This window comes from Cornus florida, unplaced genomic scaffold (assembly GCF_030987335.1).
Source record: "Cornus florida cultivar Cherokee Brave unplaced genomic scaffold, ASM3098733v1 CherokeeBrave_3.0.0_Hap2_Chr06, whole genome shotgun sequence".
NCBI lineage: Eukaryota > Viridiplantae > Streptophyta > Magnoliopsida > Cornales > Cornaceae > Cornus > Cornus florida.
The window spans coordinates 98,734,220-98,756,267 of NW_026775576.1; the positions used below are offsets into that span (position 1 = coordinate 98,734,220).

Genomic DNA, 22,048 nt, shown 5'->3' on the forward strand with positions numbered 1-22,048 from the left:
AAATAATTGCTAGAATCCTTTCCATTTTGTACTATATTTGCTGCTGATTTGATGGAGCCCAAACACTATCATTTCATTTTGGAAGTTTGAATTTGACTGGCATGTATAAAAATATAGAGCAATTAAGCTGCAACCAAGTCTTAAACTCGAGACCTCTTTCAAAGTTGGTTAAACGTTGGACCATCTCTCCTACAACACGGTGCTCTTCTTCAGTTATAAATAATTCCCATAATTTCTACAGCCATAAAATCTCATATTTTGTCATTTTTGTTTCTTTTCTTCTCATTCTGGAATTTATAACTATAAAACAGAAAACCTATATATAATAATACTTAAATGATATAAAATACAAATAAAATATTTATTTGAGTGTATAAAATGATGGGTTTTGTGCGCCTATAAGTATGGTACTAGAAAACTTAGCTAGGATTAGGATTGTTTGTATAGAAGCAAACTAGATTTGAAGATTAACAAAGATAATCTATTAATCAGCAAGCCTTAAGTCTAATGATATAACTTCTCCTCCCTCGAAAGAAAGGTTGAGAAGTTGAAACAATTTGTAAAATGTGTGTGAACACTTACCTAAAAATAAAAATAAACATTGATGATTCACTATTACATCTCAATAATAACCCAAGAAATTTTACAAATAAAGAGAAGAAAACCGATCGAGGATTTATGGTAACATCCTGACCCTATTCTGAAACAGCAGTTATTTTTTTATTGCAAATAGATAAAACTAGAGTGGGTGAGAGAAAAAAGAGTTATATTAGTTCATTCAATCATTTGGTTACAATTAAAGGAAAAAAAAAAAAAAAAAAAAAAAAAAAAAAAAAGAGTGAGATATTTAATTTTTTTTTTTTTTTTTACAATTTATAAAATAAAATGTATAATGAATCGTATAAACATAAACATATATTTCTATAACATGCTCTACTTTGTGTACCACCTATTATGTTGCGACCAAAACAAAGCCTTGGGTTGAGTCAGGGTAAAGTTTGAACTCAGTCTAAACTCAAATGAGACCAGAGTCCTGTGGCTTTGTGCTGGTTGGGATTGGGGTTGTTTCCTCGCCAGAAATTTTAAACCTTACTTACTTTCAAATAAACTAATTAACTAATTAAGGCTGGGGAATAGATCATCTCTAAGGAAAGTTCTCTCCGAGCATCTACATGTATTAATCCTACTATTATTAATGTGCCACATTAATAATTTATTTCACTACTGAATACACTAATTTATATATATATATATATATATATATATAAAATGTCTCCCTAAGATTATCTTTTTCTACACATCTCTTGAATTCTTTTATTTTTCTTCCTTCTTTTCAAAAAAACAGAGAATATATACAAACAAAAAAAAAAAAACAAAAGGTGGAGCAAGTCCACCATCAGGCCCAAGCCTGGAGACCCAAAACACAAGCCCACCCAACAAATGCAGTTCCAAATGAGGAGCAAAGTATTCACTTTTGAAATTACCATGAGTAACTTGTTCACTTTTTTAATTCAGAAATATTTTGTTGAAATGATGAAAATAAATAAATAAAAGTTGTGGTATATTTTTTTATAAGGCTATACTGAAGGCTCACTCTCTTTTGCATATTTTATTCCTCCATTGGCAAAATTACAAAGTTTTACAAACTTGGTTCTGTTTTTTACAACCACCCATGTTTCAGACTCATTCATATCCAAAATCCAAAACTTCATCAAATTGACTACTACTCACCTACCAATTGCTTTTAAGTTGTTCTTCAGGCCAGCATAGAACTGTCATGAACAACATAAACAACCTGAATATGCAAAATGAAACTGAGCCATAGTTACCTATCATACTGTCCTAATGGGGCCACGGCAAATGTCATTGCCCCGATTGTCCATGAAAGCGGGAGCCACCCTTCTCCCTCTCTAAATGAGCAGCAAGCCTGTAAATTTCTTCCCCTTGGGTTGCTGATTGTTGGTTTGACCAATGCTGTCTGTTTTCTCTAGCTCAAATCTTAACAGTAAACAGATACTTGAGAACTGCTTTGGACACGTCACACAATTGGCCCCACACAATTTCACAATCTCGTCATTAATTTGCAAAACCACAAAATATAAAAATCCCCAAAAAGCTTCACTTGTCAAATATTAGTACAATAACGGACTAAAAGGGTCCAAAAAAATTGAGCAAAACACTGCGGGTGAATCTGATCCGCTCTCATGATACAAGAGACAAGCTTCCACCCCGATCCACAGTTTTGCTCTTCCCCAATTTTTTCACAACAGCCTCTTTTACCTTCTCTCCTGTTCCAACACCTTCATAACCCTCTGCCTCATCGCTTCCCCTAAAACTGAACAGCTTACACATTTTCAGTTGGTTGCCGATGTACATTAAAATTCCAAAAAATTAAAAAATTAAAAATTAAAAATTAAAAAAGATCTTCCAAGTTCTATTTGAGCAGTGTTTATTGCAACAAAAAACAGAAACATGAACTAAATTGCTATAAAGTATTTCAGCATTTTTTAATACTAAATATTTGCAAAATTGAATTACACAACGAAGTTCAGACTCAGGAGAGCCTTACTTAAATGGTCAAATCACCTATATTTCAAGACTCGGATGTAGCTTTATGTTCCAACAATATAAACCATTCAAATCCTATATGATTATTCCAAACTGAACTGCAAAAATATTTGACAGCTACCATCTCAATCCATTCAAATAACAAGTTAGATTCAGCTTCAATTATGAACAGTGAAATTGAAAATTGTCAATGAAAACAAAGGCAATTCTCTTAAGAGTTTCAACCATCCTGCACAATGATATGGAGAAGGGAAAATTTTGAGACTACTACTCTTTTTCAAGTGAATGAAAATAGGGCCAATGTCTTGTTGGACAATCAGTATATAAACAACAATACTTTTATCTCCATAACTACCTGAAATTGATTTATGTGGATAGAAGTAAAGATTAAGACCCCTCATGGCTTTGTAGAGGTAAAATCAGATTTTAGAAAAGATTAACCAGAATATACATATGCTCAAAGTGGCCATGAAAAAAGCTGTCTATGGGTGAAATGGCAATAAGAACATAAGTGGAAATATTGAAAAAGCAAGGTAAGAAGAATGTGATGAAAATGTAAGGAAGGGGAGAGATGCATTGGAAGAGATCAAGATGATGCTCACCAGAACACATTTCCGTCATCTTTTTCTTTTTCTTTTCCCTCCTCTTTTGCTTTGATGGAACCTACATTTTTTAGAAAGACATTAATTAGTAAGATAATAGTGCAATAACATAATAATCATGTACTAAACATGCTAGTAATATGCATAACCAATTTGGTGATTCTTACTGTTGATGAATTGTGCCTTGAGTAGACCAAGTTTGCCAATAGTTACTGGGAGCACCAGTACTAGAAAAAGCAGCAACCTATAATGAAGAGTACAAATTAGACTATGTTTTCCGCCTTCAGCAGTACTAAAGATTTAGGACCCTTTGCACCTTATATTTAGTAGGAGAGTTTGAGAAGAAATGGGTTGGGTAATATCTGTGTAGGTGTGTTTTTTCTGTCACAACTACAAATGTGTGTGCCTGTGTGCGAGTGAGAGAGAGAGGGAGAGAGAATGACCGTGTGCTTATTATACACCACAGGCCAATTAGGCAAATTCAGAGAACCCTTTACTGTTTCCCTGCACTTGCACAAGTTTCATCAAATTTTGGCATCACTCATTATGTAAAATTGATTTTAAGTCATTTTGCTTACATATATAAAAAGAACTAGACCGAAATTAGTTTGGACCAAAAGAAGAAAAGTGCTGCCATTTATGGATATATAATGACCTGAAATGACGCTATGGAGAGTGCAACCAAGAGGCCATAACTTAATTTTTGTGTCACTGCCACCAGTGTGCAGCAGCAGCAACAGTATATAAAGGGAAAATTGTGCGCTTCAAGTTTTAGATGGAAGTCTTAAAGGAGAGGATGACATTATTGATAAGCATCTCACTATGGCTGTGGTTTTGTTTATTCTCTCCCACCACCATTATGACCTCTGTGCTTATTCTTTTTAATGTTGTTTTAAGCCTCTAAAAGGAAACCTCGTTGCAATTGACAGTAACTAATAATAAAATATAATAATCAGATGAGTAAGGCTCACCAACATTTGGGAAGCAGCATCATCACTAGGGGTTCCATCTCTATGTTTGTGGGTCTGGCAAAATAGTTCAGCACGCGAAGGGGCTTTGCCATTTTCTTGACTCATCTAACATGAAAAGAATATATTTGAGTTGAGTTGGGGGAGAGAACATATATAGTTCATGAAGTACTCAATCAATGAAAAAATGCCAAGATTAGCAACCAAGCTACTTGTGTGTAGCTCCCTGTTCCTGTGATATGAAGTAAGGTTTGCTTCGAGCCTCTTCTTTTTTTTCATTCACTTTGACTCTACAAAAGAATGCCAGACATAATTGGGTATCAACACAAGTTTATTATGTCAGATTTTAGTGTTCTTGTGTCATTTGCAGGTACAATACAGCAGCAATTAATCAAGCAAATTTTTGTTCATTTCTAGCAAACTAATCACACAAATTGCAAGCAAATACCACATATAGAACAGAACATGATATGTAGCATAATCAAAAAGTTCTGTTCGATAACAACCACCGCCAAGCCTTTTCCCAATTACTTGGGGTCGGCTACATGAATCCCATGTTTCCATTATGCTTTATTTAAGGCCCAAAAAAATTCAGGTAAGAGAACAGTAACTACAAATTAGTAACCATACAATCTACCATGTATTTTTATACAAGCATTTTTAAAGAGGAAAATTTAGGATTTCAACTGTTAAGAGAGCATACAAAACACGCAAGAGCATACAAAACACGCAAAAATTTGTAGCTGATTTTAAGAATCTTAAGGAAAGTGGCAGTTAATGTGTGTACACGCAAAGACATATCCATATATAGATATTTAGACAATTAATTACCCAAAATCCCATGGTATGAAGCATGTTAGATATTCAGTTTTTTACCTTCCCCTCCTTAGAGCTAAAGTACTTCACCAAATACATCCAGTTCTCCTTAGTAACGCAAGGTGGCGGGTGAAACAATCATTCCTCATCAGTGTCCGAAATAGCATAGTAGTCTCTCTTTAGATCAGAATTGAAATCCTTCCATTTTTTTTTCCAATGGAAGCAATAGCCCACTTTTTGCTATATGTGGCACCTCATTTTTTTTATACAAATGTTATGAAAAGATATCAGTTAGCTATTATATCTCTAACTTTTCGGGAGTTAATAACAACATGAAAAAAAACTAAATAGAGTATCTAGCTTCAAAGCAACAACATTTTTACCTTGACAAGATTACACATGTCCTGTTCTATAGCATGAGGGAAATGTCTCCAATCATTCTAACAGAATAGAGCTATCATCCCATTCTTCGCCATCGTGACTAGGAAATTCGCGAACTCCACAGATTCTGGACCATTTGGCTGTCCAAATTCGTTAGAAGAGAAAAACAATTAGATAATTTCAGATTGCTCTGCTACAATGTATTGCTGGATTAGGACCTTGACAACCGTCCTACCACAGCCTTAATTGACAAAAAATACAAAAAAGTAGTATATTGATGTCAACAAAACAAAGGAAACATAGTCGGAAAAAAATAATGATATTTAAAAAAGGACCAGATTGCTCTGGTACAATGTTTAAAGTGGTCAGATTGCTCTACTACAGTGTTAGTGGAGAAGGCAACAAAATTGCACATGCATTTTCTTAAAAAAATAAATAAATAAATAAATAAATAAAGATGTTCCCCAGAATACTTCTTGCAACTCTCTACCTCTTTGGATTCTTTAATTGGGCTTAAAGATGTTCAACTAAAAAATTGATTAAAGGAAATTCAGAATAATATCAAAGCATAAAATACTAAATAAATTATATATATTTAATAACCTCAAAAGGGTCCCGTCACTTCTTTTGTTGGGTTTTATTGAGCGGGAAAACCCCCTGTTTCTTCTCATTCTGAGCTGATGGATCATTACTCTCATCCTCACCAAGCCCCTCATGTGAACTCTCCGTGTCATAAGAAGAATAGTCGGACACTTCTTCTTCAAACTGACTTGCCATAGGTATGCTACGCCCTTAACAATAAAAGCAATTATTTAAAACATTATTCAACCATTCAACAAAACCAACTTGAATAAACATTATTCAACCCTTAAGAGGATCAACACATACATATAAATTGAATAAACAGAGAACAGAAAATGAAGGTGGCTTTTCAAATTAAGATTTATTGACTGAACAGAAACCAGAAAATCAAGGTGGACCCCAATGGTTTTACTTATATCTTTCACCAAAGAGTAAATCTGTTGGAAATCTGGTGAGCATTATGCATGGCCCAATTCAGCAACTTTTATCAGAAACAGCAACTGAATTGCAGACTACAAAAGCAAAGATTATGTACATGCCATCCAAAAGCTAAGAGGATAGAACCCTCACTTTTGGTACTTGGCAAGAAATGAAGTACTTAAACTATATCATTGATGCATGGTATAAGTGTAGCAGCAAAAAAAACGAGACCAGACAAGAATATGTCTGAGCATAAACAAAGTGCAGATACCAAATAATCAAATGCATCCAAAAAAAAAAATGTAGGAGACTTGGCTAAAAAGAAAAGAAAAAAAAAAACACACACACACACACACAAACGCAGCAAGACAATTACTCTGTAAATGAACAGAACTTAAACAGAAAAAAAACAGATCAAATTGACAAAGCCTTAAGAGAAGTATTAGTCTGGAATAACTCAAAATGATATTGATGAAGACTTGGTCACAGCAGATAAGAGGGCTGTCCCATTTAGAATTAACCTATTAATGGCACTTCACTTTTCTAGACTGACTTTCAAGCTACCCTTAAAGCATTAATGTCAGCTTCCATGACATCTCCAGATTCCCATTTACCATAATTACTACTTAATAAACTTTGACTAGATTACTTATCAAAAATAAATATACTTTGACTAGACACTTTTCCAAGACACTATTGACTGGATCAAATTTCCAAGGCACCACGAATCGTTTGCATCGTTGCTTCTCTCCTTGGTCCAGAAAAATTGACAGATAAGGTTTCTATTTGGGTAAAAATCTTCAACCTTCCTCTAGAATCTTGGACTTTGAAAGGCTTTAGTTGTGTGACAAGTGCCATTAGCAGACCTTTATATGCTTACACTATTACTCAAGCCATGTCCTGGATCAGTTTTGCTAGAATTTGTGTGTAAATCAATTGTCAAATCCCAGAATCTGTGGATGGTGGGAGAAACTGAGTATGTGGAAGTTAAGTTGAATAACAGTGGGATCCTAAACCCTGTGATCACTGCCAGAAGTTTGGTTATTTCTCAATACAGAGCCCAAAAGCTCCTATTATGGTGTGGCGCCCAAAGAAAGCTGAATCTTCTCAAAATTGGAATACAGTTGAAAAGTGTAAGGTTGTGACAATTGATAATAACTCAGAGTATGAGAGTATTGAATGTTCAAAGACCCAACAAGTCCCCATCTCTTTTTAAGTTCCGTCTCAATCAGGAAAATCAATGAAAATGTCATTATGGTGAATGAAATTCTAAGAGGGTTTCAGACTACAAAGTTCCATCAGTCAATGCCCTTTAAAATAGACCTCCAAAAGGCATCTGACTCTGTTTCTTGGGACTTCTTGTTTCATGTTCTAAAAGCTTTTGGATTTGGGGATAAATGGATCAAATGGATAACAGATTGCAGCATCTCTAACTCATGGTTTCCTGGTTAATAAATGGCACTCCTGAAGGGTATTTTCAACCGAAAAAAGGGTTTGAGGCAAGGTTGCCCTCTCTCCCCCCTTTATTTCACACTTATTATAGGTTTCTTCTCCTCTTTGGTTCAGGCTTAAAGGAATAATGGGGGGTTCACACTAGTGCTGCTGCTGAATCGAATGGGTTGGTCTTTACACACTGTTTTTATGCAGATGATCTATTTCTGATTGCAAAAGCAAGTGTAAGGTCAGCTAAATATATCTTTAAAAAGTTCAAAACCCTCTCCAGTCTGGAAGTGAGTTTTGAAAAAAGCAAGGTCTTCTTCTCTAAAGCAGTTAGAAAGAAAAATAAAAAATAAAATAAATCTCTGCAGAATCTTGAAGATGAACTGTGGTTCCTTGCCTCTTCAATATTTGGGGCTTCCTATGATTGATAAAGGCTTTAAAAAGAAGGATTGTAAAGCTCTGACTGACAGGATTGCTGCAAAACTCAATGTGTGGTTCTGGTATGGTTGAGTTGACAAGATCTGTGATCTTTTCTATTATCCATTATTGCTGTGCTGCCTTCAAATTACCAGTTGTTGTGATCGAGAAAATGAAATAAATAAATAACCTTCATTTTGGACGGCAAAATAAATTCTACGAGACTTCATCTTCTACAATGGAGTAAACTTCCTTGTCCAAATTTTGAAGGAGGGTCTGGTTTAAGAAGAGTTGCAATTTATTTTGGGACTATGAAAGGATAGATTCGGATTCCATGGTTGAAGAATCTTTACCTTAAGCATGATTCTATTTGGTCTTGTTCATTGATGTATAATAATTCCACCTTCTGGAAGAATCTGTTAGAGGTCAGAGAATTTATGTCAGCAAATGTCCAATTTCAGATTGGGGATGGGCAATCTGTAAAGTTTCTCTTGGACCAATGGTGGAATGGTGCTTCCTTAGATCAGACTTATGGTCAAAGGATTATCAGATTATTTGATGTTCCTAAAGGAGGTAAGATCAGTTAGACCAGAATTCACGTGAACGAAGTCACTGAAATTTGAATCAGATTACTCGTGTTCCTATCAATCAAGGCTCTGATTCCATTAGATGGAAATATGGTCAAGCCAATTTTAAGCGTTTCTGAAAATACTATAGAAATGAAACCCATAAGAGGTACTGGTCCGAGCTGTTTGGAATGATGGAAGACCAGCGCCAAGGATGACCTCTTGTTTGACCATCCAAGACAAGCGGCCTAAGAAGCATGGACACAGATACAGCACGACACGGAGACACGGCAAATCCTAAAAAATTAGGACACAGATACTGCGGAGACACTGCGAATAATATATATTTATATATGTGATGTAGTAATTTAAAAATTCAGTGTTTTACTATTTTTATTAACCTCGCAATAAAAAAATACACTTCATAATTAATGAACTATAAGAGAACAACAATGTCACTAAATCGTAAACCAAATAAAAAACAAGACATTAGAATGATAACTTGTATCATTTAATCATCATTGCAACTTTACTCCAAACACAATACTATAGTCATAACATTCGTGATTGTTTAACACTGACTGCTGTGCACAGCAGTCAGCAAAAGAAAGAACAGCAGTCAACGACTCAGCAAAGAAAGAATGAAATAAATTCATGTGTTTACAAGTCAGTAAGTCACATACTCACATCAGCTGAAATTAAATCAAGAATTAATTCATATTTCATTAAAAGTCGCATGCAACAGCTGAAATTATACAACAAGAATGAAGAAGAGGAAAACAAATTCATCAAAAAAAGAGGAAAATGAAAAAAAAAATATATATATATATACACTTGTCGGACCCCAAAATAGGACACACGTGTCGGACACACCACAATGGCGTGTCCGCGCCATGTGCGAAAATTCAAAAAAAAAAAAATTCCAGACACGGATTTTGGTGTGTCCGACACGTGTCGGGGCGTGTTCGACCCGTGTCGGACACAAATTCTTTGCCATTTTAGGCGCGTCCGTGCTTCCTAGCAAGTTGCTACTTTGACCAATTTGCAGCAAAGAGGTATATGTGTTATTCCAATATGTCATAATTGCATGTTGAATGCTGATTCAAGAGATAATTTTGTTTTTTTTTTTTTCAATTGTAGCTTTGCTCAAGTTATACGGAAGTGGTTGGTTGATCTATTCAATTGGGATTGAAGCAGGGTGAGTAACTTTGATCAGTTGGTAGAATGGTTGGTTTCGCTGTCAGTAAGTCACATACTCGCATCAACTGAAATTAAATCAAGAATTAATTCATATTTCATCACAAGTCGCAACAGCTGAAATTATACATCAAGAATGAAGAAGAGGAAAACAAATTCATCAAAAAAAGAGGAAAATGAAAAGAAAAAAAAAATACACGTGTCCGGACCTCAAAATAGGACACGCGTGTCGGACACACCAATGGCGTGTCCATGCCATGTGCGAAAATTCATAAAAATAAAATAAAATAAAAAAAAAAGGTTCCCAGACACAAATTTTAGCATGTTCGACGCATGTCGGACACAAATTCTGCGCCATTTTAGGCGTGTCCGTGCTTCCTAGCAAACTGCCTACTTTGACCAATTTGCAGCAAAGAGGTATATGTGTTATTCCAATATGCCATAATTGCATGCTGAATACTGATTCAAGAGATAATTTTTTTTCTTTCAATTGTAGCTTTGCTCAAGTCATACGGAGGTGGTTGGTTGATCTATTCAATTGGGATTGAAGCAGGGTGAGAGTAACTTTGATTAGTTGGTGGAATGGTTCGTTTCCCAGTCCAGGACAAAAACTAACAGCAGCAAGCTTTTGAAGTTAACTTTCACTTTTACAATCTGGAATATGTGGTGGAATAGGAACCTGAAACCCCATGACAATGTCTTTGATTATCCTCAGCAAAGTGCTCGTCAAATTATTTGGAATGTGACTGACCCTTGATATTAAGCTGCAAGAGCTGGTGAGAATGTTCAGTTTTGTATGTGGTTAAGGAGGGAGTTTTGCTTCTTTCTGTGTTGCTACGTTTTTTCATTCAAGATTATTTCTTGGTAATCTCCCTGCTTGCCAATTTCTGGAAGTGGGTGTTCTTTAATTGTTTTGTAATGGGGAGGTCTTCCTCTCCTCTGATTGCCTTTGTGGCTCCTTAATAAATGCAGGATCAGGAAAGAAAAAAAAAATATATCACTCACTGTTTCAGTCATTAATGAGTTCAATCAAGATAAAAATAAAGAAAAAAAGTGCTAGTATAGGATGGAAGATCAGAAGTCACAAGATATAGTGAGGTATTGCATATCAAATATAAAATTGGTTGAAACTTGAAAGAGATAGAAACTCTACAGAACTCAGACTAAATCAACCAGAGACTTCTCAAGAAATAATAATACATAAATAAATAATAACTTCAGTTAATTGAGATCTGAACAACAGAATGAAACAACCCACACCTAAGGCAGAAAGTAAGGTGGAGAGAGAATTAATGGACAAGATTAGCAAGCAACAACATTTTAATAAACTCTTTGCACATACTGTATTATTTATGATTTCTGAAATATTTTACAAATTTCTGAATGATTTCACAAATTTCTTAACAATTCACATATTTCTAAGTGATTCAGGGGTAATATGCAAATGTGTGAAAAACTGAAATGATAGATAGATTCAATTGAAGATGAATCTGTTGAAGCTAAAACTGAAATGATTTTAGTGAATCACAGAACTCATGGAAATAATGTGTATGTGGGTGTACATATAGAGAGAGAGATAATGAGTAGAAAAACCTGATTGAGCCAACAATACTTGATGCATGCGATTGAATTTCGAAGTTGTAGTTGATCCAAGAACTGATTCGATCAATTGTGAAAGAACAAAGAACCTGACCTGATCAAGCTGTGAATGAGCAAAGAAATTATTTGATTGTCCAAACATACCGCGATCAAAGAGAAAAGAGCACCGACATGAGAAAGAGGGTTCTGTGAAGAGCACCCTAGATCTTCTCCTACCAAGAGAGTATAGAGGGTTCTGTAGAGTTCGATTGTCCACGCTTTTTTGTCTGGGGTTCTAAACTGCCGGACAAAAGTTCAAAACTATAAAATAACATAAATTCTGGCACTTCTAGAACTGGTGGTGAAAAACTGCTGGTGTAGCATAAAAATCTTGGTACTGTTATTTAAGAACAGAGAAGAGTAAAATATATAATTGAAGAAGGGATACTGATTACACAAATAAACAATGACAACTTAGGCATAAAATTGGAAGAGCTTTACTTGGCGGCAAACGTTACAGTGTTGATTTAATCACATTTTTATATGTCTTATACATCCAAATTCATCTTTCAAATTCCATTTATATATGTTATAAATGCAGTATTGGGGGCACATCATGTCTTCTAATAATTAATATATAGCACACTTGGTGTTGTTAGGGCAAAGCAACAGACTGAGAAGCAGACTTAATGTACTGATACCAAGAGCATAGTATAAAAGCAACTAACATTTATCTAAGCACATCAGTAGATCTGCAAACTTGATTAACCAATCAATATCATAAATATTAAGATAGAAAATGAAACTATAATAATTTGAAATGCCATTTTAAGGTGAACGGCTAGAACACTAAGTACAATCATTTTAGTGTTCATCTAATGGTTTAAAAACCTAATTTCAACTATTATGCATTTCTAAAGAATTATCAATGCCGATTTGATCAATGACAACAACAATAAACTTTTTAAATATAAAAAGAATAATTTTAAGCAACAAGAAAAATATTGTTATTTTAAACAACAAAATATTTTTGATTTTATTTAAAATTTATTCGCGCGCTGGAACGAGGTCTAAAAGGGAATCACATTACAACCCTATAAAGTAAAATACGAATTATTAGGATGATGATGAAAATGAAATGAAAAACATTGAGTGCAGGTGGAAAATAGGGCCTACCTTTTAGAAACTGTTGTGGAGCTGAGCTGGTCACCAAATATTAGCATCCTATCCGGAAGCTTCTTGCAGAACCCAAAGGGTCATTCGACTCATTCCAGTAATGCTATCCACAATTTTATATATATCTTATCACTTTTTCAACCAATTTACCAAATATTCCAAGCTTTATGTAGCCACACAAATAAAAATATATATTATAATGACAAAATTCCAGACCTTTTCTCCATGGCCAGATCTAAAATTTTCATGCCAAATCAAAATCCAACTCAATTCAATTAGCTTGAATTTGGAACTTCAAAAGAATGCAGTAGGACTAAACTCCAATTATCTAACTCAAAAGGTTACAAACAAGGGTGGGGCAAGTTAAGCTCAACTCTGTAACTAAGGCCTCACTTGGTGGTCTCTGAGTTAAAGATTAGTCTACACACAAAACATCAACTCCAGAACTGCATTTTCTATCAGTTTTTGAGTCACGTGTCAAAAATGAGAGATGAGATCATAACAAAGCTCTAAAATTACAATGCCTATCAATGTGACAAGGCAACTTCGGAATTACAAACATTCTGCATTGCATCTTACCTCTAGCTTTTCATATATCACCCCCTTCGTAAAGCTGGAAGACGTTGGCATCTTCCAGTGCCAATTTGCCAACTTGAAAATTTTATCAGTGACATGAAATAGAAACTGATGGTTATGGAAAGCCACATAAAGTATACTCAAAACTCAATTTTATGATAACCATATTAAGTATAGTTTTAATAAGCTCAGTACTGAACAGCCATCTCAACCCGACAAAAGAAGAAAAAGATAAACAAATAAATGTTTTACGTATCAGGCTTGTTCAGACCTGAGTACTCTTGCCACCCAGTACGGCTATCAGTGAACCTAATGCACCCTGAACGACATATTGACGTGCACATTTGATTTTGGGTAGTGAAAATTCAAAGAATGGTGCTTTTTGTCTGCAAAAATTTAATTTATGTGATGGGTAAGATTCAATTTGAATGATTCAATCTTAACTTGGTTCAATTTGAATGATTCAATCTTAACTTGGTTCAATTTGAATGGTGTTATTTCAATAAAAAGTTGATTCTGTTGAAGGTGGTGAGGTGATTTGCAAATTATGGAATGAGACTGTGAGTGAAATCAGAAATGTGGAGTCATGACTTTGATTTCTAGTTAAAATGATAGGTTGACATGGGCATGTAGTTTTTGGCTAGTGAGAATTCAAATTATGGTGCTTTTTGTCTTCAAATTTGATTATGTAGAAGGTAAGTTTTGGTGCCAAAAGTAGGAAAAAAGCAGTATGTATGTATTTTCAGGCAGGCTATTGTCTATTTGTGGAACAAGTGACAAGGGCAAAACACCATTATGTGAGACGGTGTCACACGGACCGGGAGACAATTTGAGAATGGAAGTACAAAAGCGAGTAAAATTTAAGTCGCATAGAGTGGGAGTTAGAGAGGGGAGCTTGCAGGGAGTGTGAAGTCGGAACTTTAACTTGTCTGGTTCTTCAAGTTAAGTGGATTGAATACGGATTGTTCCTTTCATAGATGTTTGCACTGTGCTGAGCATGGATTAACCATTTTTTAAGGATTTGTTTAGCTTTTGCAATGGAGGTGCTCTATTAATCGGGTTATATAATTTATTGCATTGTTCACCAATGAGAATAACTTTAAAAAGAAGAAGATCAAAACTAGCATAGGTTATTAAATAGTAAGAAATGATATGACAACATATTATTTGATTGAAATTAAGGATAGAGTAAAATGGTGATTTTGTAACTGAGTCCAAACAATTAAAACAAAAAAGATAACCTTATGAGTTTTGTATAAGAACTTTTTTATGTTTTCATTTTTTTGTATAAGGATTCAAATGGTAGGGCCGTAGATTAACTGGTGACCAATAACCATAGAATGAAATTGAGACATAAAACATTGAAATAATATTAGTAAAATATAATGTAAACTAAATAGATTTCAGGATTGAAGTTAAGCTTAAACTACAACAGTGAAATAAAGATCACCCAACCCAAAGTGATACTTAAACAGGAAATATTGTCTCAATGTATCGATAGACGCTAGAGTCTTTAAACCACGAAAGGCCACGAGAAGAGGAAACAGGATGGCGTCCTACATCAGCAAGCTTCTTGAAGATGTTATCCTTAATGTTGTAGGAGATGATCATATTGGTTCCTACAAATAGCACCAAAAACACGTCCCCTTCATCTTCTCCGTGAATTAAACGAAGCACAGAGACAGTATCATCGCAGACAACCATCTCCTCCTTTGATGCAAGATCAACCACCATTGCGTTCAGGTCAACCCGATACTTCAATGTCCACTTGGAGTAATCACTCTCCATCTCGAAGACGTTGACATTAAATCCGTTATCATCATAATAATTAATAAAATGCAAATGACCTCTGGACTTCCCAAAATGCCAGAATCTATAAACAGTAATCAGAAATGGTGGAGATGGCATTGAGCAGAATCTTTCTTCATCAACATCAAAGTATATGGAATTTTCGAGTTGGCTGTAGGAAATCCAATGAATGGAACCATTGCAATAGACTCCATTATTGAGGTTCACACGTAATGATACCCGAAAAGAATGCTGATCACCAATATTGGGTGGTGAAGACCAGGCATTGGTTTCTGAGGAATAAATATGCAATTGACACAAGAGGGAAGACCTATGCAATTTACTCTGAAGCAAAACAACTTTGTAGTGAAGTGATTTTAAAGGATCAAAAACCAAAAACACATTCTCACCAGGAAAAGTGAACGCCTGGGAAAAAGGCCAGGGAAGAGTAGAGAATTGCTTGGTAGTAGGATTGTAAACGTGGAAAGACCTCCTTGGACCACTATAAGTATATAGCTTAGTTTGGCAGCAGATGAGTAGAAAACCATTACAAGAGGAGTCTACGGTTGTACTAGTATTCACATCAGTGAATTGAGCGAGTGGGTTGTTTTCATCTCCGCCATTAATAGTAATAGTAGTAGAATTTTTCAAGTCAGAGTAAATGAGAGGAATGAATTTGATCAATCCAGATCCGGATCTAGAGGTGAAGAAAAGGCCGGAGATTTTGGGATCATGGAATTGTGGAGGCTGCTGATGTAGCCAGTGGAGGAGAGAGAAACGATGACTGGAGATGAGAAAGAGCCATGTTTTAGAGACTGACCTGAATCGAAAGAGGGATTTCACCGGTAGACGCTTAAGGATCTCCATCACAAGGTCGGCGTTGCCGACGATGATTTTAGCGGCGGCGACAGAGATTTGGACCGCCCTCGACGGTCTCTGCACATTATTTCGGTGGCACCTTCTCAAGTGAGAAGCCATTAAATTCTTCTCTGATCGATCAAAAAGTCGCCTTTCGATCTCAAGCAGACAACATTCGATCTCGATCTCGATCTCGATCTCGAGCAGACGCCTTTCGATCCCAACCGACTACCCACCTTCTGCTACCGCTTGCGTTGTGACCTATATAGGCAAGGAAATCAAAACCTAATAAAACCCGGTGAAGATAAAATCCCAAGTGAAATCCTAATAAAACACCGACTGACTGACCGACAACTCACAACTCACGTTTGGTTCGTTCATAACAGTTTATATGTATATAATATAAATAATGATAAATTACAATGACATGTTTGATGTAACTAATACTTTACCTGTAATTTTTAAGGTAAATTATTTACTTAATAGAATATTCCCACTTCCTCTCTCTATTTTCTCCCTCCCAAATCCTGAGAAATTATTGAGTACCTCAGGGGTGCCACGTCAAAGCCACTAACTGGTACCCCCATCCAATAGAATAATGCCATATGTCATATTAGAGAAACATTCCATGTCAGCTTCAACTCAGCCAAAACAGGGAAACAAAAAGACAGAAAGTTAACACCATCTAAACAGTCGCTGAAAACAAAAGTCCCGCCCAAAATTATTTTCCCCAAACCCAAAATCCCGCCTAAAATTCTTTTCCCCAAACCCATAAAGTACTTCTGAAAAAATATTTTTTTATTTCACTCCATCCCGGATAGTGGCAATAAACAATTCAGTCCAAAATTTTCTCTCTGGTCGACAAAGCCTACAACGAAGAAGTTACCGGAAGAGGTATGACTTTACCAATTATTATTCTATCTTCTCCCATCACTTTTTTTTAATCTTGTGAAAATCTAAAATTTCTGCTATATTATTTTCTAATGGACTGCTTTTATTCTCCTTGTTCTACATTGTCATCCTAGACACCAGTCATTGTTTGTTGATTTATGTATTGATTGTTGCTTAAATAATAATAATAATGAGAATTAATTGAAGTGTTAAAAAGGTAATAGTATTTGCAAGTCATATCAATTTGATAAATCAACTACTGTTTTATGTGTCATGGATATCATTAATGTGTGTCAAAATTAAGTACTCTCTCTTTTTTCGTTTTCTTTTTGTCCTTCTAATTCTAAAAGTAGTTTGATAGGTTTTCTTATTGTAAATAGATTTTGTGGTTTTAATAGGCAACTCATCAAAATGGAGTCATCAGATTCAGAGTTGTTGAGAAATGAAAATGGGGATTTTAACGTACTTAAAATTGGAATGGAAGTTTCTAGTGAAGATGAAGCATATAGATTGTACTGTGAGTATGCTTTGAAGAAGGGTTTTAGTGTTCGAAAAGGAAATTATCGACATGGGAGTGGTGGAGTAATCAGGCAACGTGAATATTTGTGTGCATTTTCAAGACAATATCGATATGGTGATCCTTCCGATCTGAAAAAGGTTAGAAGATTGGTGACACGAATGGGTTGTAAGGCTTCAATTAGGTTTTCCATTATAAATGGAATGTGGAAGGTAAGTCATTTCAGTGATGATCACAACCATGATTTTGTTGCTCCAGAAGAGAGACAATTTTTAAGAATAAATAGAAATATAGATTCTGCCAGTGCTAGCATTATTAATTCTATGGTTGATGCTGGTATAAAAGGGACAAAAGCCTACTCATATATTTCAAAGGAAGTTGGTGGGTCTGAACATGTTGGATTTACTCAAAGAGATTGTCACAATTTTATCAATGAAAAGAAGCAAAATCTGATTAAAAGAGGAGATGCACAAAGTATAATGAAACATTTCAGGTGTTGTCGAATTGAAGACCATATGTTCTATCATGATGAAGAATTAGACGAGGAAGGTCGTTTGGCAAATTTCTTTTGGAGAGACGGGAGATCAAAATTTGATTATGATTGTTTCGGAGATGTTGCGGTGTTTGACACCACATATCGAACAAACAAATATAACATGATCTTCGCTCCATTCGTCGGGGTCAATCATCACTTAAAAAATATTTTATTTGGTTGTGCATTTTTGTTAGATGAAACTACCGATTCATTTGTTTGGTTATTTGAAACTTTTTTAGAGGCAATGGAGAATAAAGCACCGAAGACTATATTTACCGATCAGTGTCAAGCAATGGCAAATGCCATTAAGAAAGTTTTTCCAAATACTTGTCATCGTCTTTGCTCATGGCACATTTCGAAGAATGCAACTCAAAACATTGGGAGCTTGTATGCTAATTATGAGTTCAAATGTTTGTTTAACAAATGTCTACATTGTGAAAAAAAAAGGATGAATTTGAAGCAACTTGGGATGAGATGATTAGAAGATTTTGTGATGGAGGCAACAAATGGCTTAAAACACTTTATGGATTAAAAGAAAAGTGGTGTCCCGCTTTTAGCCTAGACACCTTCACTCTTCGTATTAAATCCACTCAAAGGAGTGAAAGTATGAATAATGTTTTAAAGAAGATATCTTGCAAGACCATGGCCTTAATGGAATTTGTGCTACATTATGAAGAACAATGTGAGAAGATGCGTTTGGCAGAGACTCATGAAGATTTTCGTTGTAAACATAGAATGGTGCAACCAAAAATAAGAGAGAGTGAAATATTGGAACAAGCAGCTAGTGTTTATACAACTAGTATTTATTACTTATTTGAAGATGAGTTTCTTTCTAGTTTGAAGGTGCATCTAGAACAACTTGGTAGTCTTAATAAACTTCACAATTATCGTGCGTTTCAGGAGCGTCACAAAGAGTGCCACATTATAGAGTACGACTCCTCAAATTATAACGTCACGTGCTCTTGTAAAATGTTTGAGTCCGCGGGATGGTTGTGTCGGCATGCACTTAAGGTTCTCAATTTGTGGAATATCACCGAGATACCATCTCAATATATTATTGATAGATGGAAGAAATGTGCAAAAGATAGAAATGTTGTTTTTGACCAAGGTGAGTTATCCACGCAAAAAAAAACATCACTAACTGTAGAAAGGAACTTCTTACTTCAACAGGCTTATCGTGCTATCAATTACTTGGTTTTGAGTGATGAAGGAAAAAATGTGGCAAAAAGCCATGTGCAATCAATGTGGGATGAAACTCAAAAACTAATGGAGGCTTGCAATCTCTATAAAAGAAGTGCTGATTCTAGTTGTGATCATACCGCGGAAAGTTGTGTACAGTTTAATGATATGTCCATATTGGATCCTTTACGTGTAAGGGAAAAGGGAATAACCAATGCACGGTTAAAAAGCCATATGGAAAAGAAAAAACGTAAGAAGGCAGGAGGTAACACAATTTTCTCTACATTTACTCAATTTGTTTTTCATATTGAATTTACCTATCCAAACTTATGAGTTATAATTATTTATTGCAGCACCAAAAGCACAAACAAGTGTAAAGCATTCAGTTAGCACCTTTGGTAGCTCAGACACTACAGTTGGCCATGTTCATATGACGAATGGTCGTTCATTTGGTACACCAATGCATGCTAATTTTTACAATCCAAGTCTTTCCCATGAGGTACATTTCATTTTACTTTAATAACTCAAAATACATTAATAGCCCGTCTTCATATAGTAAATAAATAATTTATAGGTTATATATTCATTTGTGCATGACATTTTTCAACACGTTTTTGTAGGATGTCATCTCAAACAACCCCGGTGATTGTGAAAGAAGCCGACAAATGCTAATATCTCAAGAGTCGTTAAATCCTGTTGATTCCCTAAAAGATGATGGTTTAATTGGTACAACTTTGTAGATTTTTTTTCTATAATTCATTCTAAACAACACTATTCTTAACTAACCACACACATATAAATATTTTTTGTAGGATTTCTACCAATTGGCCAACATGAAAGTTGAAGTTGGATGACTTATGAAGATCAATAGTCTGAAATTGTTTTATTTTGTTTTAGAGAGTGCTACTTTCTTCCAAGAATTGCACTTTTATCATATTAAGGATACTATGTAATGTTTGGATTGTAATGAGTGATTGCCTTGCCTTTACTTTTAGTAAATTTGTTGTCTTTATTCCATGATCCGTAGTTTGAAGTTCTTGTATCAGTACTTAAACCCTGAAACCAATTTAAAAGGGTAAACCAAATGTTCTTTTGTAAGGTTTCAAGGATGGAGGTATCTGAAGCTTTTGACAAGAAGATACAAGTCCAGTGATGTACTTGTCAAAAAAAAAAAAAAAAACTTTTTTTCTTTATTCAAGCAAATAATGAATTTAGATTATTCTTGGTAGATGTTTTTTTCATGAAAAAGGCTCAATCAATAAAAATAATAGGTATTCTTGTGAGAGAATTTGTTTGTTAATAAAAATAATAGTAAAACTTAGTGGTTGATAATCCAATCAATATACAAATAATGGGCATCCTTGGATTACTAATTGAACTGCAAAGCAAACATTCAGATGTACACCAGCGAATACAGCATTTTAATGAGTTTCCAAACCACCACTGGGATGTGCAAAAACCAAATGTAGGATCTCTGATAGAGAGCTTTTGTGCATCTTTCCTCAAGCCAAGCTTGGCTCAGCAAAAAGTGCATTATGAGTCCATACAAGTACTGGGCTCTACTAGGTGCTCCCTGTCTCTCCTCTCGTTCAAGGTCATACTGGCCCTTCCCTACTTCTCCTTGTTGCCTCTTTTTCCCCATTGAGACCAAGGGCTTGACCAGTATTTTTTCTTTAGAACCTCCAAGAATAGGTTTGTTTGGACCGATCTCCACAGTTCGGCTGGGTTTACATCATCACAAACAAAAGGAAACCCCTACGTTTTTTTCGAAGTTACCTGTGTTCAAACAAAACATTGATCAACAAGAAAATAAAATTATTGACACATTTAAAGCTGAATATCAAAATATGAATTCAAATTAAAAAATTCAACAAACCCATTCGAAACAATGGATCTCAAAAATTGCGAGAAAATGAAAGAAACACAAAATAGTGATGAAAGAATTCATACTGAGAGAGATCTGTGGTGGTGTTCATCCGGCAATGGAGGCAAGTTCTACTAGATTTTGATGTCCATTTGTGAGATGTGGAGTAAGAAACAGCTTTATTCATTTTTTGACCAAAAATTTTTCTTTTGTGGTATTTGAGGAAAAAAAATATTATAATGTGAAATTTGAAATTTGAAAATTGAAAATTGAAAATTTTGACTCAATTGATTTTAAACGGTGTTAACTTTCTGTCTATTTGTTTCCTGTTTTGGCTTAGTTAAAGCTGACATGGAATGTTTCTCTAATATGACATATAACATTATTCTATTGGATGGGGGTACCAGTTAGTGGCTTTGACGTGGCACCCCTGAGGTACCCAATAATTTCTCCCAAATCCTACCGCCCCATCCACGAGTTTCCTGCCACCACCCCATCGCCACCAACCACAATCTCATTTGAAATGTGAGATTTAGTGAAATAGATATACTTGAGTTGAAAATCAACGATGGAATTGATATATATATATATATATATATATATATATATCGATCAACCAACTACGAACAAACACAAATCCAGAACCAAAAAAAAATCTTGTCTTGATGCAATCCTCTCTCATTGCAAAGAAAGAAAAAACCTTGTCTTGACTTCCAACCACAAGTCTTAAATGGAATTCTGTTATCTTGAATTCTTAATTAGCCATCTTTTAGACGCTAACTCTAACCACAAAAGCAAATATAGTGCCAATAAAAGGCAGAGCTGGTGTTAGGGAATTGGTTAATGGTGGCCGGTTGGATTATAGAAAGAAAGAGGAGTAGAAATTAGAGTTGATCTTACATCGTACATCAATCAATAGCTCGCTTGCTCTTCCTTCACTCTCTTTTATATATGTATATCTATACACAAGCAAATTGTTGATAAAACTCTAAAATGGCATTTTCTTTTGACCCAATTTTTTTTTTTCTCCTTATCATTTAGAAAAGACAAAAAAAAATCTGGATGGCAAACATTCTCTAAAATTTCTCTTAGATTCGAACCCATAGCCGATGATAGAACTAGAATAGAT

General features: G+C 35.0%; 4 protein-coding genes across 10 annotated transcripts; 2 read left to right on the plus strand and 2 right to left on the minus strand.

Annotated features, from left to right (window-relative positions):
• Positions 1-1,690: 1,690 nt before the first annotated feature.
• Positions 1,691-12,566, minus strand: LOC132313271 (uncharacterized). 7 transcript variants are annotated; one of them, XM_059811963.1, is made up of 7 exons: positions 11,551-12,566; positions 5,338-6,126; positions 4,343-4,428; positions 4,146-4,246; positions 3,338-3,414; positions 3,171-3,231; positions 1,691-2,335 (listed from the first exon to the last, which is right to left on the minus strand). In XM_059811963.1, the coding sequence occupies exons 3-7, from the start codon at positions 4,415-4,417 to the stop codon at positions 2,203-2,205; spliced, it is 447 nt and encodes a 148-aa protein (XP_059667946.1). In that variant the 5' UTR covers positions 4,418-4,428; positions 5,338-6,126; positions 11,551-12,566; the 3' UTR covers positions 1,691-2,202. The 7 variants fall into 7 exon arrangements, with proteins under 7 accessions (XP_059667946.1, XP_059667945.1, XP_059667950.1 ...); XM_059811962.1 differs by having other exon boundaries at positions 5,015-6,126; positions 11,551-12,564; XM_059811967.1 differs by having other exon boundaries at positions 4,142-4,246; positions 5,015-6,126; positions 11,551-12,546.
• A 2,188-nt stretch (positions 12,567-14,754) lies between these two features.
• On the minus strand, positions 14,755-16,053 carry LOC132314693 (F-box protein At5g07610-like). The gene has a single exon (XM_059813521.1). It carries the CDS (start codon positions 16,051-16,053, stop codon positions 14,755-14,757), a length of 1,299 nt encoding a protein of 432 aa, XP_059669504.1.
• A 1,182-nt stretch (positions 16,054-17,235) lies between these two features.
• LOC132314694 (protein FAR1-RELATED SEQUENCE 5-like) lies at positions 17,236-18,354 on the plus strand. Its single transcript, XM_059813523.1, has one exon. The coding sequence runs from the start codon at positions 17,236-17,238 to the stop codon at positions 18,352-18,354; it is 1,119 nt and encodes a 372-aa protein (XP_059669506.1).
• Positions 18,355-18,518: 164 nt separating this feature from the next.
• LOC132314695 (protein FAR1-RELATED SEQUENCE 9-like) lies at positions 18,519-19,795 on the plus strand. Its single transcript, XM_059813524.1, has 3 exons — positions 18,519-19,320; positions 19,409-19,554; positions 19,676-19,795. The coding sequence occupies exons 1-3, from the start codon at positions 18,519-18,521 to the stop codon at positions 19,793-19,795; spliced, it is 1,068 nt and encodes a 355-aa protein (XP_059669507.1).
• The last annotated feature ends 2,253 nt before the right edge of the window (positions 19,796-22,048 follow it).